The following is a 16284-nucleotide window of genomic DNA, read 5'->3' on the forward strand; positions in this document are numbered from 1 at the left end:
TTTAATTTGAGTTTCTTTTGTATACGAACACTCTCTGCGTTTAAAACACCGACTAGCTCTTCTGGCACTGCAGGGTTGTATTATTGAAAAAACAAGCTCTAGGAGTCGCACGATAACTACGTACACGTTGCGACATTAGTTTTGGCTTTTGTTCACACCGCGCTCGTCCCGGGTCGAATCCCGCAATGTTACTAGGTCCACGACCCGGGTTCAGTTCGGTAATCAATTTCGGGACGTGGTTGCATTCACACAGAAGGCGACCGGGCAATGTTCCGGGAATATTGCGGGTCCGACGTGCAGTGTGAAAGGGGCTTTTCAGTACACCATAATTACAATGCAAAAACGAATTATAATTAATGCTTCTTAATGTTTTTGTCTCTAATGCTCACCAAGGCTGCATTTATTTGATCAAATATACAGTAAATAGTAATATTGCAAAATATTATTACAATATGAACAAGTACTTTTAAAATAACTGTTTTCTTTTCATATATTTTAAAAATGTAAGCTATTCCTGTGATGGCAAAGCTGAATTTTACTCCAGTCTTCAGTATCACATGATCCTTCAGAAATCATTCTAATATGCAGATTTGGTGCTTAATTATAGTGTTATCAGTGCTGAATTATTAATAATGGTCATCAATGTAAAAAAAAAGGTTTTGATCAAATTTTTCCTAGATTCTTTGATATGATAAATAAAAAGGTAAACTTTTAAATGGCAGTCGACTGATGCCGCTCCTATCTTTTCTATTAATATAAAATTGTATATATGCTTTTATATGGCAGTCAGCCACAGTCGCTCCTTTCATTTGGTTTATGTTTATTTTACAATTAAAGTTGCGTTTAACGTCTCCTCCTTCCCTGAACATAAAACTTTGTTAGTTATTGTCGATCACTTTAATTTTAATGAAATAGCACAATTATTGAATTACTACTCACACACTAGGCCACTTTATTTGATGAATTAAAATTGTAGGCTAAGGCAGCACTGTTTTACTTGGTCAAAACAATCATACTAAAAATAAGTTAAAGTGTGTTATAATAAAAATATAATTCATTACATTTATATAGCGCTTTTCTAGGAACTCAAAGCGCTTTACAGAGAAGGGGGTATCTCCTCAACCACCACCAATGTGCAGCATCCGCTTGGATGATGATACGAAAATAATATGAATTGACCAACTCATCAAATACATATGAATTCCCATGAGATCGGTTTGGACTTACTGTGTTGAGTCGATAACACGTTTTAGTGTTTTTTGGATATTTGAATCCAAAAATCTTAAATATAGAAAATCATACGAATTGACCAACTCATCAAATACATATGAATTCCCATGAGATCGGGTTGGACTTACTGTGTTGAGCTGACTCGTTTTCTATCGATAAACAGATTTTAGTTTTAGTCGATAACATGTTTTAGTGTTTTTTTGGATATTTTAATCCAAAAATCTTACATATAGTGCCTTTAAATGTTATCACTTGTCACTGTTTTTCCAAATTAATCACATACATAAATCAACCATGGTGGATAACACACTGCATGAAATCACACAAAATATTGTCAAAAGTTTCTGAAAATAAGAGGCGGTCAGGTGGAGTGCAGACTCCAAGCTAAGATGTTATTAGATGCTGGAGGGGAGCAGTTTGCATCACTTCCTCTGAGTTCAAGACAGGACATGTGGTCTGTGGATCAGACTCAGAGAGTGGGATTTTAATCTCAAGGGTGTAATATTCTCAGTCTAGAGGTCAGCCTGAGCTGTGAAACCACTTACAGACCTTAGGTAAAACTGCTTCTTGTCATCACTGAATTGTTTATCAGTGGAAATTATGAAACATTTGGTTTCAACTGCTAGTTTTCTTTCTATTTATTTGAGCCTTTATTGAGCTATTTTTATACCATCCTCATATTACTTTTATCAAATTCATACTCATGATCTGATTAAACAGCTACAATTGGTGGCCTTATATAAACAAAACACATCTTTGTCTACTAAAAAATCTTTGCATTTACTTTAAACTAAATGGCTCAACCTCTCGCCATCAAAATATCTTCAGGTTACTATACATGTGACCCTTGACCACAAAACGTGTCATAAGTCACACGGGTATATTTGTGGCAATAGCCAAAAATACCTTGTGGGTCAAAATTATCAATTTTTCTTTATATGCCAAAAATCATTAGGATATTAAATAAAGATCATGTTTCATCAATGCTGTAAATATATATAAACATTCATTACTAGTAGTAATATGCATTGCTAAGGCCTTCATTTGGACAACTTTTAACAATATTCTTCGAAATTTTGAATAGATTCAATATTTAAAAAATTTTTTTTTTTTTTTTTGCACCTTCAGATTTTCAAATAGTTGTATCTCAGCCAAATATTATCCCAACAAACCATACATCAATGTAAAGCTTATTTATTCAGGTGTCATAGGAAGTATAAATCTCAATTCCAAAAGTGACCCTTATGACTGTTTTTGTGGTCCAGGGTCACATATATTGTGACAGCCTCAGCTCTTGACCAAAATTTACCCCAATAAATATCCCTCTAAGGCTTTCTGTGGGACAGCAGTGCTAAGCTAGATATTTACGAGGACTGCCATGTCTAGGGACTGAGGACGCAATCAAGCCAAGCCAGGTGATTCACCTCATAGCCTTGGCTCCTTAAATTATGGCTGCAGGTCTAGGTAATGACTATTACCTGACTGCAAACTCCTCAGACAAGAGACAACCAGAATGCTCTTGCTTCCTATAAGGGCGACTAGCACACATGATAGTGAGTTCAATGTGACGTTGAAAAATGAATCAAATTAACTTTTCCAAAGGGCCAGTATTCCTAAGCAGTGCTCATTGCAAGATTGCCGGTTGAGTGAATGCCCTAAAAGTCTATACATTCAAAACACGTTTGTCTCAGCGGAAAGGCTAATACACTTTAGGTTTGGTGTCTGGCTGCAAGCCAAGGACCTATAGAACATTCACATGAAGCCCATTACCAACCTATGGGATCCAGAAAGACTGAATGAATGTTCTTTGCCTGTCCCGAGGTAAAATGAATGCACTGTATGTGTAAACATCATGTCTGACACAATGTCTGTAACAAATATATTCAAGCTTGACCTTCATTTTTAAGGAGGCAAGAAAGGCATCGCCAGTGAATAAGCGCTGGTGTTGAATACTTTTGGAAAATATCCAAATTAGGCATGTGCCGATATCAATTTTTCATGTTGCGATTAATTGCTGAAGTTTTATCACGATATACAATATTATCACGATATTTAAATAAGTTGCAAAAAAGTGTTGCTAGCATAACAGCTTTAAGAACTATTTTTGTAAGAACAAAAATAACTGAATGTTTAAAAACAATAGTGCACCAAAAATATATACAGCTCTGAAAAAAAAGAGACCACTTAACATTAAGAAACATTGAGAAATCAATGTTAAGTGGTCTCTTGATTTTTTTCAGAGCTGTAAAAGTACAATTTTCAAACAGATTAAAGTGCAAAAGAATTAGGCTATAGAGAACAACAGGTAGGCTAACAAATTACAATAAGGTCTCATTATTTAATGCATTAATTAAGATTGAGCAATAGTTACATTTGGTACAGAAAGTATAATGTTTTTGTTAATGTTAGTTAAGAAATACTGATCATTGTTAGTTTTATCTTAGGTCCATTAAAAATTATTTTGATTTTAATGTTATTAAACAGTAACTAGGAAATTAACATTACTTAGAATAATTAATTCTTTATAAGTGTTTTTCATTTTCATTGTCAGTTTGGTAGTAATCAATTAACATGTTAACTAATGAAGTCGTATGTCTCAAAGTTTTACTGAACAATAACAAATAATTAGAACAGTTAGGGCATGTTGTAGTCCAGATTAAAACATACACATGTTTACGTTTGAAAATAAATAGCCTATTAAGTCTTTACTTATTAAGTATTTGGTGCTGTGATGAACTTCATTGAGATTACAAAAAACGAATGGCTGTTTTAAAAACTACACGCGGTTTGTTTAGTTTGCGGGGTTTCCGGGGTAACCGCGGCATTCTGCAGTTCATCAGCGCCCTCTGCTGTCACTGAGCGGCACTTCAGCAGCGTGTCTCCTTCACTCTTTCATGTGGTTCTCATTTCACCTGAGCGCGTGTCCCTGACGCAGAATACAGCGGTGGAAAGTATTATTGAGCGCATTATAAAAAAATTACTAATTGTTAATAAATTATTATTTACGATATTTTAAAGTGCCCACGATAACAATATCGTGCATATTCATTATCGTGATAAATCGCATTATCGAAAATCCGCACGTCTAATCCAAATTATATTTTTCCAAATTAACATCCCATCATTAAAGGTGAAAGGTGTGCAACTTCTGCCATACTATATAGAATAATATGAATGACCACGAAGACTACGATAAAGGATCAGAAGTGTTTAATATAACAAGATATTTTGCACAAAGAGCACAAAGAGAGAAAACAAGGCAAGACAAACTGTAGGCTACAGAAACAGAGAGAACATAAAAAAACTAGTGATAATGGGTAAATAAACAAAGCTGAAGAAAAAGACTATCAATTAATAACCATGACAACAAACTAAAAAAAGGGAAATGGTGGAAACTGAAAACAAAGTGTTCGTGTGTGTGTGTGTGTGTGTGTGTGTGTGTTTGTTTTTGTGAAATATCACAACACCCTGTGTATAATGACATGGGTATGTATTACAAGGAGAGGGGGAAATATGAGGACATTACCCCATGCACTTTTCAAAAGGCTTATAAATGATACAGAATGAGTTTTTTTTAGAACGTAAAAATGCAGAATGTTTCCTGTGATGGGTAGGTTTAGGAGCAGGGGCAGTGTAGGGGGATATAAAATACGATTTGTACAGTATGAAAACAGAATAGTTACCTAAAAACAAGATTCAACACTATAACTGCCACAGGGTTTTTCCGATGTTCAAAACAGATTTTCAACAAAATATCCAAGTCTCACAATTGTGTTATTTACAATACCTTGTTAAAAATTGTTTTGATAAAAGAAGATTAAAAACGGGGCAGTTATACCTATAATACGAACAGGTCAAATGTACCTATACAATGCCTTTATTTTCGCGCTGTCATTGCTTATGTTTTAACGTCCTACGCCTTTCAATGCCTTTCACCCACTGAGATTGGTACTCAGTTTTAGCCACAATAGATAATATTACACCACCCAAATATGTATTTATTTCTTCTAATTCTCATTGTCATTGCAGGCTGGTTTAGCCTATATTCAGTGATTATTGTATCCTGCCATAAGCATAAATATATTCTAGTGTTAACCCTCATGTCATTCTAAACCCTTAGGATTTTCTAGGAGTAGTTTAGCAGCATGTTCAAGTTCATGCTTCTCGTTTCCATAAAAACATACCAGGAGCTGAAAATAAGTCCCCAATAAAGTAAGTAAGTAGTTCATACAACTTGTGCACTATATTAGAGTCTTCTATGGTTTTATGTGAAAAAGATAAATTCAAGTTATTTTCTGAAAACTGTCAAACTTTAGCATATTCAAACTTAATGACAATGTTGGTCAGTTAAGACAGTTATTTTAATATTATTTATATACCATTATATTATTTATTCATATTTTGAACTATCTTTTTATATTACTATCTATTTTTATATTTAAATTTTGGAGTGAATTAATCTTTTGGACCACAGGATTTCTTGAACCATGAATTCTGGGGTGCGAATGAGAACGCCACAGGCATCAATAAACTAATAAGTTCTATTTCTGAAAGCATGTTACATACTCTCCTATTTAAGCTGTAATGTATGACTGTTACAAGCACATCCTGCCCAGTAGGAAACATATTGTGTCCTCAGGGATGACTGCCTTTCTCTGTCTGTCATCCCCTTTAAATACATTATTTCCCATCTGCAGGGTGTGAATTTGTTACATTGTGATGGATGACGTTAAGCAGACAACCATTTCACTCTGTAGTCAACAAACATTACTGATAATTAGATCTCCACGCACTGATTTAAACAACGGCATATCATTCTGACAAGCGATGACACACAACACAACTTCTGACATCTTTGCTGCAAAACATTTCAGTTTAATTCATGAACAAAATGCCCAATGGCCAAACAGCGGCTGGCTGTGTGTGCTCTATGCTGTGGCAGGCCATTTTCTTTGTTTGATGACCATCAAAGACAAAGAGGCTGGTTCAGATCACAATCTAAGAGCTCCCACACAGTAAATAAAAGTAAAGAGCAGTGGAAATATTGATCTAGAGCAAACATGGAGCTGAGCATCAGAGCATTTCCATCAGCCAAACCGTACGGTTCATTTTTGGTATTAGAACAAAATAGCTAGAGAATGACATAACAAATGTCGACAGAGACCGAATGAACCATTTGGGTTGAAAACAGTTTCATACTAACGTCATAATTCTTAATCTAATGTGAGAATATCTTAATAAGGCTATGTTTAGGTGCACAGGGTCTTATAAGTTCAAGTGACCACAAATGCTCAGAATACCAACCTCAGAATATTGCATAGCAACACACTGGTCAGACAAGACAGCCAAGATGGGTCTTTCTGAATGTATTTTCTGTGACATTGTATGAACTGTAAAAAAGTTGTAAGGATAATATTGCATGAGAGTCGTTGTTTCGCTAATAAAAGCAAATTCTGCGTTAATGTATACAATCTGCAGACTAGATCTGCAATGCAGACTGCTGCTGTTGCTACAGAGCACGTATGGACTACATAGATGTGCTGCTGTAAACATGTAACGTCCTGTAGCAGATCTAGGCAGGTGGAGCTGGGGGAGGTGGAGGGTTTCAGAGGATGCTGCAGAATTAGCTTACAGCAAACATTTAACCAGAATGTCTACAATGTAATATTTTTTTGTTGGTTTAACTTTAAAAAAGTAAGCAACCTGGTTCCCTTTAAATTTCGAGTTTATTGAAATAAAAAAAATTGAGTTGATACAATAAAGGAAATTGGTTTAATCAATAGAAACTCAAAATATTATTTTATCTGAACCACATAAAAAATGTGATAAATCATGAAAATAGCACAATTTGGCATGTTTCACTGCGTCATCAGAAATAAAACACTCACAATTACCCAATATGCTTACGGAATCTTTTAATAATATTTAAATAAAGGTTGTCGATTCTCAAAAATGTTCATTGTATTAACTCAAATTTTTAATTTCAATGAACTAAAAATGTGAAGGCAACCAAGTAACTTTTATTTATTTATTTATTTTACATTCAGTATTATTAGTATGAGTATTATTGAGAACACAATCTCACTGACTGCAGAACCATCAGAGGTCAGTCAGCGTGTGTCATACAGGAAATTATAAATATAACCTATTTGTATTATTCCCTGCCATTTACTGTATGGTTAAATATGAAATAAAATGGTTATTCAGAATCAGTTATCATAAACCACTGTGACTGGTCCAATCTACTTCTAGTACAGCTAAAAGTAACGCGAAAAAAGTGCTGAGTGCTGTTATTTTGTTTCAAAAGTATGCAAATTCTGTTATTATTGCCATAATACACATTGAAGAGTTGAAATAGAAGAATCATTATCATTATTAAACATGCATTTGAATTTCATTAAGAAAAATGAACAATAATTAACTTTGCAGTTGCAAAGTACATAAAACATTATAGCCTAGCATATAGCATAGTTCTGCAAACACTTGCATTTTCTGCAGTCTTAATATTGTGCATGAATGAGGGACTTTAAAACGAGAGAAGTCTTGCAGTATGTCAGACCAGTACCTTTTATCCATTTTTTTCTTCTTCTTCCTCAGACAGTTTATCTGCTCCGCTCAATGTGACCATCAAAGCACTGGAGGGGAACTCGGCAATAGTGACATGGGACATTCTGGAGGGAGACCCAGTCATTGGGTTTGCCATCACCCAGCAGGTATTGAACCAGTTTATGGTCCATTTTGAGTACTTACATGTGCAAAACAGGGGGAAATCACCTCATAACTCAAGTTTAATGAGGCAATATCATTGAGGAATGCTTGTGTAAGCATGTTGGTTATGTGTCAGTGTAGACTGGTCTGCTTTCTCATCGAGGGCAAATGCTGTTGATATTTTAGATGGCCTTGAGCTTTCTGTAAATGTTTTATGCATGCATTCATTAGTGTGTGTGTGTGCAGATTTGAGTAAAGCAGTCACTGTGGAGACCTCAGTAATAAGGACTGCAGTGACCATCTGCTGGAGTACAAAGCCATTACAGCTTGTCACCAAACTGAGCGAGACAGAGTTTCTGCAGTGTGCGTGAATGTGTGTGTTCATTTTATCTCCTCATGAATTTCTCATGCCACTTATCACAACGATAAAACGATAACGATAAATTCACAAAAAATTGCACTGATAACACTGTTTATTAGTGCACATTATAAATCTGTTCTGACAATGACATCATTTGTGCAGGTCTTTGGTCAGTAAGACATTATTAAATTAAACATTAAACAACCGTTGATATCTTTTTTTTTTACTAAGACACATCTGAGGGAAATGGAAGGATCCGTTTTGAAGTACAACTAATTGTGATATTGAAGAGGATAAATGCTTTCATACATTAACCAGTCCTAAGTGTTCGTTTTTTTACTGTTTTTACCATTTATTTTGTGTGAAAATGAATGTGCTTCAAACGCTTTGAAGAGGAAAAATTGAAAGGTATTACTAAATAGTTATATTGGATAAGAGCTATATCTCCTTTCTCACATTTTCTGAGTGAAATGGTAGAAGACACACAAACAGAGCAGACAGAGGAATGATAGAGAAACAATATTTGAAGATTCATGAGATGTTGTGTGGGTTTAATGGGGGTAACGTTTGCTTGCTACTAATTTATTTGATTCATTTAATAATGATTAATAATCAACGCGGCATCCTCAATAAACTCGTCTCTTGCGTGAGACCCAGAATGTTCCGATCTAATTTGATTTCTGACCTGTAAGGTTGACAGAATAATAATCATACACTGTTTGTTAATTGGCCAGATGAGAACTGGCACCCCGACTGAGCCTGGTTTCTCCTAAGGTTTATCAACCTTTTTCTCCATCATGCCCTGGTGGAGTTTTGGTTCCTTGCCACTGTCGCCTTTAGCTTGGCTTCCTCAGTTAGGGACACTAAAATTATTATCTAAGTTATTCAACTAAATATACAAATACAATTAATTAATTAGGTCTTATTTAATTCTATAAACTATAATACTGATCTGCCAACATTGTCGCTAAATGATAAATTAAAATAAACTGATAACATCACTGTTTTCTCCAGAACGACTGTACAGCCAAATCTAATTTTGTTGCAATATTGTCCTGTTTAATACTGTGAAGATGCTTTGAAACCATTGTCATTGGAAAAGCGCTATATAAATAAAGTTCATTGATTGATTGATTGATTAACTAAAACCTTACTCAAGGTATGCTGGTTCCAAAAACCAGGAGTAAGTTCCAACTCCATGAACACACAAGACATTCTCAACAGAGCAGCGAATCGGTGATTCACCATGGAAAGAGTGTGCCATTCCACTTCCTTTGTCTTCTTTTATTTAATACATAACCTAATTAATGCACATACTATTTGGTGGCTGTGCAATATTTTTTTTCAATCTCTTCATTTGATAACTAATATTTATTCACTAAGAATAAGGATTATATTGTTTGTTTGATGCTAATTAGTTGAATGTTGATCCATGTGTGAGATGACAATAAAATAAATAATAAATATATTTGAATTTAATTAACATTTAAACATGATCTTGTTATAATAGTGCTTTAGAATTAATATATGCCATTGCATATTATATAACTGTAACTATATAACAGATTTGGTTATCTTAATATAACTATATACATTATATAACACTCATCTTAATACATCTACGTGAACTAACTCTGGAACATAACCTAGTCTGGAGCAGGTTATGCTCAGAGAGTGAGTTGCTATGGCTACTTACATACACTGAAAGTTACCTCCATTTTTTTTGGAACCAAAAGTTGATGTTATCCGCTTACTTACTCTTAAACATACCCAGGGATGTCGCATATACAGCTTTCTGGAATACCTCTGTTCCAATTTGCCTGATTTCCTAGTTAGTTTTCTTGGTTGTTAATTAGTTCTACGCACATGTTTCTTTACAGCTGATTACCTCAACCCATGTAAAGGCTTCAACATACTCTGCAAGAACAGAGAAAAAAGTTCTCACTCCTAGGGCTGCGAGATCAAAATGACATAATTTTGTTTTCGCAGCCCTGGTTTGGGAGTTCTCACAGCTTGTTCTCGACACATCGCCTGAGCAGAACTTTTTTATTGTGGGTGTCCGAGAACTATTGTGTGATTGGTCAGAGTGTGGAATGTACTGGCCAGAACGAACTTTGTTCTTGTTCTTGCCACCTCGAGAAAACGAACAAATTCCTTTGTTCTTGCAGAGTATGTTCCAAGCTTCAAGAAGCCCTGAGTTCTTACTGTTGAGTGTTCAGACTTTTTTGTGTTTATTGTGTTGTCGTTGTAATTTATTTCCTAGTTATTCTCCTGCCTGTTTCTCTTAGATTTTGTTTAATAAAAGGAGCTCTCCATCATCGTGCACTTTGTTAAAGTGAACCAATAGCAGATTAGTTTGCCTGCTCTGTTTAGAGCAAGGGGGAAAATAATCTTGGGAACCACACCAGTGACTTTCTAGACCTGGCATGCCTTTCCAATTTCCCCATTTGTAGATGTTTTTTTTTCCGAGCAAGCCTAAATGAGTGGTGTAAGGCATGCCTTCTGGGTGTTGGCCCTCAAAAGAATTTTGCCACGTTTGTGAAGTAGGTGCTGGAGAACAATGGATCGGCTTGTACCATCTGGCCCAATGAGGACGTCATCAGACCCACTCCAGAACTCAAGTGAACCTCAAGTGAACCCCTGAGCCCACTGCAGATGGAGAGCCCGAATAGGACTGCCACCACTGAGGGTGAGTTGCAGCTGGGCTTTGCAGAAGTTTATGAATTAGAAGAGGCTATTTACCTGAATCTCCCATCCAGTTTCCCGTGTCTCCACTGCTCCTACCCAGCTCCAAGTCTCCTGCATCTCCGCTGATCCCTCTCAGCTCCCAGTTTCCTGAATCTCCAGAGATCCCACACAGCCTCCCCTTTTCACCTTCTCTTCCAAATCCAGCCAGTCTGTCGGCCCCACCACTGCTGGTTGCTTTCAACTTTTTGACTCCTCCTTTGTCTACTCTACTATTCTGTGTGGATTTACCTCAGATCTTCCAGTCACCAGCTCCACCTAGCCAAGAGGATCTCCTGGGTCTGCCTTCAGCCATCAAGCCCTTCAGTCCCTTGGGTCTACCTGGAACTGTCATCATTGTGGCTCCACCGGGCTCCCTCATCCCTCCCATTTTGCCTTGGTTCAGAGGACTTCACTCTTGCCTGTGCCATGGACTTCCAGTCCTACAGCTGCGTTTAATCCCTCCCCCCCATGGCTCCGTCTGCCTCCACCTTCCATTTGGCTCTGCCTAGGTGTTCAGTCACACTGGTTCCACCACAGTCCTCTGGCACCCTGACCCGCAATCGGCGTGCGTCTCTTTGGCTCTGCTTGGGTCTCCACCTCCATCATCTCTGTCTCCTTCTGTCATCTGCCTGGTTAACCCTGCCAAGTTTCTACCATGGCTTCTCCCTCCATCGACTCTGCCGTGGGCCTTTGTACTGGATGCGGTCTGGGTTCTCGCCTGACTCCTCCTGCATCTGGCTCTTCCCACCACCATTACCACCTTAGTTTCTCCCGCCATCATCTCCTCCAGATTCCTGCCTTTCACCTGATCCACTTCCCTTCTCCTGAGCTACCGCCTTCTCACCTCAGTTGGAGCATTAACTATTTTCCCTCCAAACATGTAATTTTCCTTTATTGACGAGAAAAAGCATACAGACCAAAAACGGAATTTTCCGGGTTTTCACTGTTAGGCGCTAGGGGTGCTATTACGCATCTCCCGAATGAGTAATGAATCTCCTGATCAAAAGACGCAGTAAAACAAGCGATCGTGTGTAATAATATGCATATGAAAAATAACGTTCATCATTAACATCATATGAATCAAAACTGCCTAATGTTAGTGAACGAAATGTGGATCCAGGAGGAGATAAAGGACTGTGTAAGCATTAGGGGTATTGATGGACTCGATCTACTCCATCTGTGTTTGATCACCGCTTTGAATCTGATCTGGAAACAGTCTTACACAAAAACGTGATTATCTCAGCTTTTTGTTCAAAATATTGCCTTTTTGTATTAAACTTACACATATTCAAGTGTTGATAAAAAACTATTCAAGAAGCTAGAATAAAACAGTGTTTTGTTTTGTATTTTGTTTAAAAGGAGAGGGTCAGCGCTTTTGATATATTGCATGCTCAGATATTCATAAAACAAAATAATCTATGGGCTATAACATTTAGGTGAAAATGGTCAAAAACCCTGGCGATGGCTGGCAACTCTTTTTAAAAACACTGGTGGAGAAAGAGTTAATTTTAGTTACGACACCTTCCCGGAGTGGTTGTAATGTCAGGGTGTTTAGTAGATGTTTTGTTTGTTTTTTGCTATTCTGTGTTCTGTTTTCCTTGTTAGTTTCTTTGTTTATTAATTACTTCCATTCACCTGTTTCTGTTCAGTTGATTATATATCTCACCATGTATTTGGGCCTTAAGTTCTTTCTGTTCAGTTCTCGGTCTCATTTGCGTTTATTTGTTGAGGTCATTTATGTGTTAAGTTATTTCCTAGTTATTCTCCTGCGTGTTTCTCTTAAATTTTGTTTAATAAAAGGACTATTGTGAACTCTCCATCGTCGTGCGCTTTGTTAAAGCCACACACCCCGTGACACCTGGACGGAGAGGTGAAAATAAGATGACTTGGTGACTTCAACCAAAGAGGAAAGTTGTTGTAGACACAGAGCAAAATATTACATACTGCTTAAATAATACAATTAAAAATATATATATATCGTTGGAATAACACACACTGATTAATTATTCATAATTAGACCAGGAACATGTATTTTGAAAAAGTAAACCAGATGATTTTTGATTTCATGTGGTTGCACCAACCACATTTATCCTTGGATTATCAACACAAGGCTCTCAATCTCATTAATATTTTTTTCATTTTGATGTTTATAGAAGAAGGACGTACGTATGCTGCGATTCATCCAGGAAGTGAACACCACCACCCGTTCATGTGTATTATGGGACTTGGAGGAAGACACAGAGTACATTGTGCATGTGCAGTCCATTAGCATGAGCGGCACCAGCCCCTCGAGTGAACAGGTTCTATTCCGCACTCCCAAAGAGTCAGAGAAACTGGCCTCCAAAAGTCCAGGTAAGCGAGCAGCTCTAATAAAAACTACCAAAAGCACCTGTTTTTGAACATACTATCCATAATATTATAATAGTACCATGGTATTCTTTAAAGTACTTCAGAGTACCATTTTCAAAATTGCGACATTTTGAGTTTATCTTATAACTTTATTTAGCACTCACAATGTAATTTCTTGTAATTGCGACTTTATGTCTTGCAGGACTATTAATATGGTCATAATTTACTTACCCTAATGTCGTTTCAAATCTAAATTGCTTTTCTTCTGTGGAGAACAAAAGTTTATTTTATTTTATCATTTTTTTTGTGTGTGTGTGGAAGAATATGCTGGTGATTCTTGTCAGTATAATAAAAGTGAATAAGGGATGGGGCTGTCAAGATCCAAAATATAAAAAAGACACCATAACAGTATCCTAAAAGTAGTTTATATTCCTTGTGCACTATATTTTAAGTCTTCTGAAGGGATATGATGCTCATTTCGCAGATGCTTTTAACCAGAGTGACCTATAAATAAGAAATAAAATAAAGCAATTCAGAAGGAGGCAGTAACATAAGAAGTGCTGAAATACAAAGTTTAAAATTGTAATAGTAGAGACTAGAATAGAGATGAAAATCACTTCATTTTTGACTGAATATTTTAACTTCAGCTGTAGTTCTTTGTGGTGTGTTGAGTGGAAAATTTGCAAAGTCTGATTTATAAGCAGATCATTCATTTTAGCTGAGACCTTTCAGTGAATAGATTGATGTTATGAATGTATGAACCGTATTTTTAACACTTCTCTGGTGATTTTGAAGCTTCAAATCTCCAGTTTCCACTTATTGCAATTGCATGAAAAACTGACTTGTATATATGTTATATATCCATATAATGACTGGTTCATCCTATTATATATATATATATATATATATATATATATATATATATATATATATATATATATATATATATATATATATATATATATATATATATATATATATATATATATTCGTTTGAACGTACGTATGGACATATGTATGTATATATATATATAGGATGAACCAGTCATTAAACGATCAGATATAAATGATTATATACAGAGATACAATACAGATGAAGCACATTTTTTGTTCAAGATTTGCACTATTAAAAACATAGATTCGTTTGAAAGATGACTAAACAGCCAAATCACTTCCGTAGAGGGAAAAAAACACAGCAGGGAGGTGGTTATACAATCGCTCTAAAAATGGTGCTGTGTCATAATTCAGGGTATGAAGTGTTCACTTTTGTGCGTTTTCCCATTGCATTTTCTGTTACTAAGGAGCTTGTCTTATCTAGAGCAACGCACAAAACAGTCAATTTTTATGTTGTATAATCCATTTCGATGACCTACTTACTCGGACAAACATCTGCTGGGGAGGCCGGTGTTCCTGAAACACTTGCCATTTTATCTGTGAGTGTCAGGCCTTGGCACTGAACCGTGCTGATGACATTTAGAGTCAAATCGTCAGTTGTGCAGGTTAGAGTCAGGGCAGGATCCACACAGAGTTTTCATTGAGGTGTAACCTCAGACAGTGATACCTCTTCATCTCACACATGCTTTTGAAGAAAAATGAACCATGATTCAGTTTCAAAGAATGTTACTTAAGTGTGAAAAATAAGCGATACATTTACCTCATTTGCTGTCCTTATATTATGTACTTTACTATTCAAATGTTTGGAGTTAGTACGATTCTTTTGTTGTTTTTTTAAAGAAGTCTCGTATTCTCAACAAGGCACAATATAATAAAATAGTAATATTGTGAAATATTTGTTATAAATAATACAATATTTTAATGTATTTTCAAACGTCATTTATTCCTGTGATGGCAAAGCTAAATTTTCACCATCATTACTTCCAGAGGCGGACAGTAGTGGAGTATTTTTACTTTCTACTCAAGTATATTTTTCAAGTATATACTTTATCAGTGTTTTTCTTTGGAAAACTTTTACTTTACTACATACTGAAGCATAATATATGATGTGATTTTATATATAATATAATTTTTACCGCACTACCTTTAACTTTTAATTACATTAAACATGCAGTACTTTCTTACTTGTACTCAAGTATAATTTGAATTACTTTTACTTGAGTAAAAGTATACAGCACTATATTTTTTATGTAATTAAGTATTAAATGAAGAATTAAATATTCAATATGAAATGTATTATGTAAAAAGTAAAATATTATGTTTTGGAATGTGAAGTAAAAGTTTTCCAAAGAAGAACACAGATAAAGTACACTTGAAAAAAAAAACAATTACTTGGAAAGTAAAAATACTTCTCTGATGTCTGCCTGTCTTCAGTGTCACATGATGCTTCAGCAATCATTCTAATATGCTGATTTACTGCTCAACAAACATTTCTCATTATTATAAATGTTGAAAATTGTGGTGGTAATTTACTATATATATTTTTTCTTGATTCTTTGATATTTATTAAGAAATTAATCTTTTGTAACATAAATGTCTTTACTTTAATTTGGATCAATTTAATGCATTCTTGCAGAGTCATACTGACATACTGACCCAAAACCTTTGAGCTGTAGTGTATAACAAAAAAAAGATATATATTTGGTATATGTGCCCTGTTCTGTAAATATCGATTTTAGCATTTTTGTTTGAAGTCATATTAATAGTAAACAACTAAAACATCAAAACAAAACATCTGATTTAAACCTTAAAATTAATAACATATAACCATTTAAAACTAAAACTAAAACAAAAAAGTTATTTTTATAAAATAAAAATTCCAGGTCCACAAAAAATTTAGCTTTAAAAATAATTACAAATTATAAAAAAATTAAATAATTGTTACGCTGATAATATAGGTAATAATGTATTTTCTTCACAGCATTTTCACTTGTGTTCTCTGACTTTTGAGACTC

General features: G+C 35.3%; 1 protein-coding gene across 1 annotated transcript in view; it reads left to right on the forward strand.

Annotated features, from left to right (window-relative positions):
• The window catches only part of fndc5b (fibronectin type III domain containing 5b), a 35807-nt gene that overhangs the window by 4088 nt on the left and 15435 nt on the right, over positions 1-16284 (forward strand). Inside the window, exons 2-3 of the mRNA XM_067425208.1 lie at positions 7828-7943; positions 13180-13378. Coding sequence (XP_067281309.1) covers positions 7828-7943; positions 13180-13378 — 315 coding nt within the window. The remainder of the gene's footprint in view (positions 1-7827; positions 7944-13179; positions 13379-16284) is intronic.

Source organism: Pseudorasbora parva, chromosome 19 (genome assembly GCF_024679245.1).
Source record: "Pseudorasbora parva isolate DD20220531a chromosome 19, ASM2467924v1, whole genome shotgun sequence".
Lineage (NCBI taxonomy): Eukaryota > Metazoa > Chordata > Actinopteri > Cypriniformes > Gobionidae > Pseudorasbora > Pseudorasbora parva.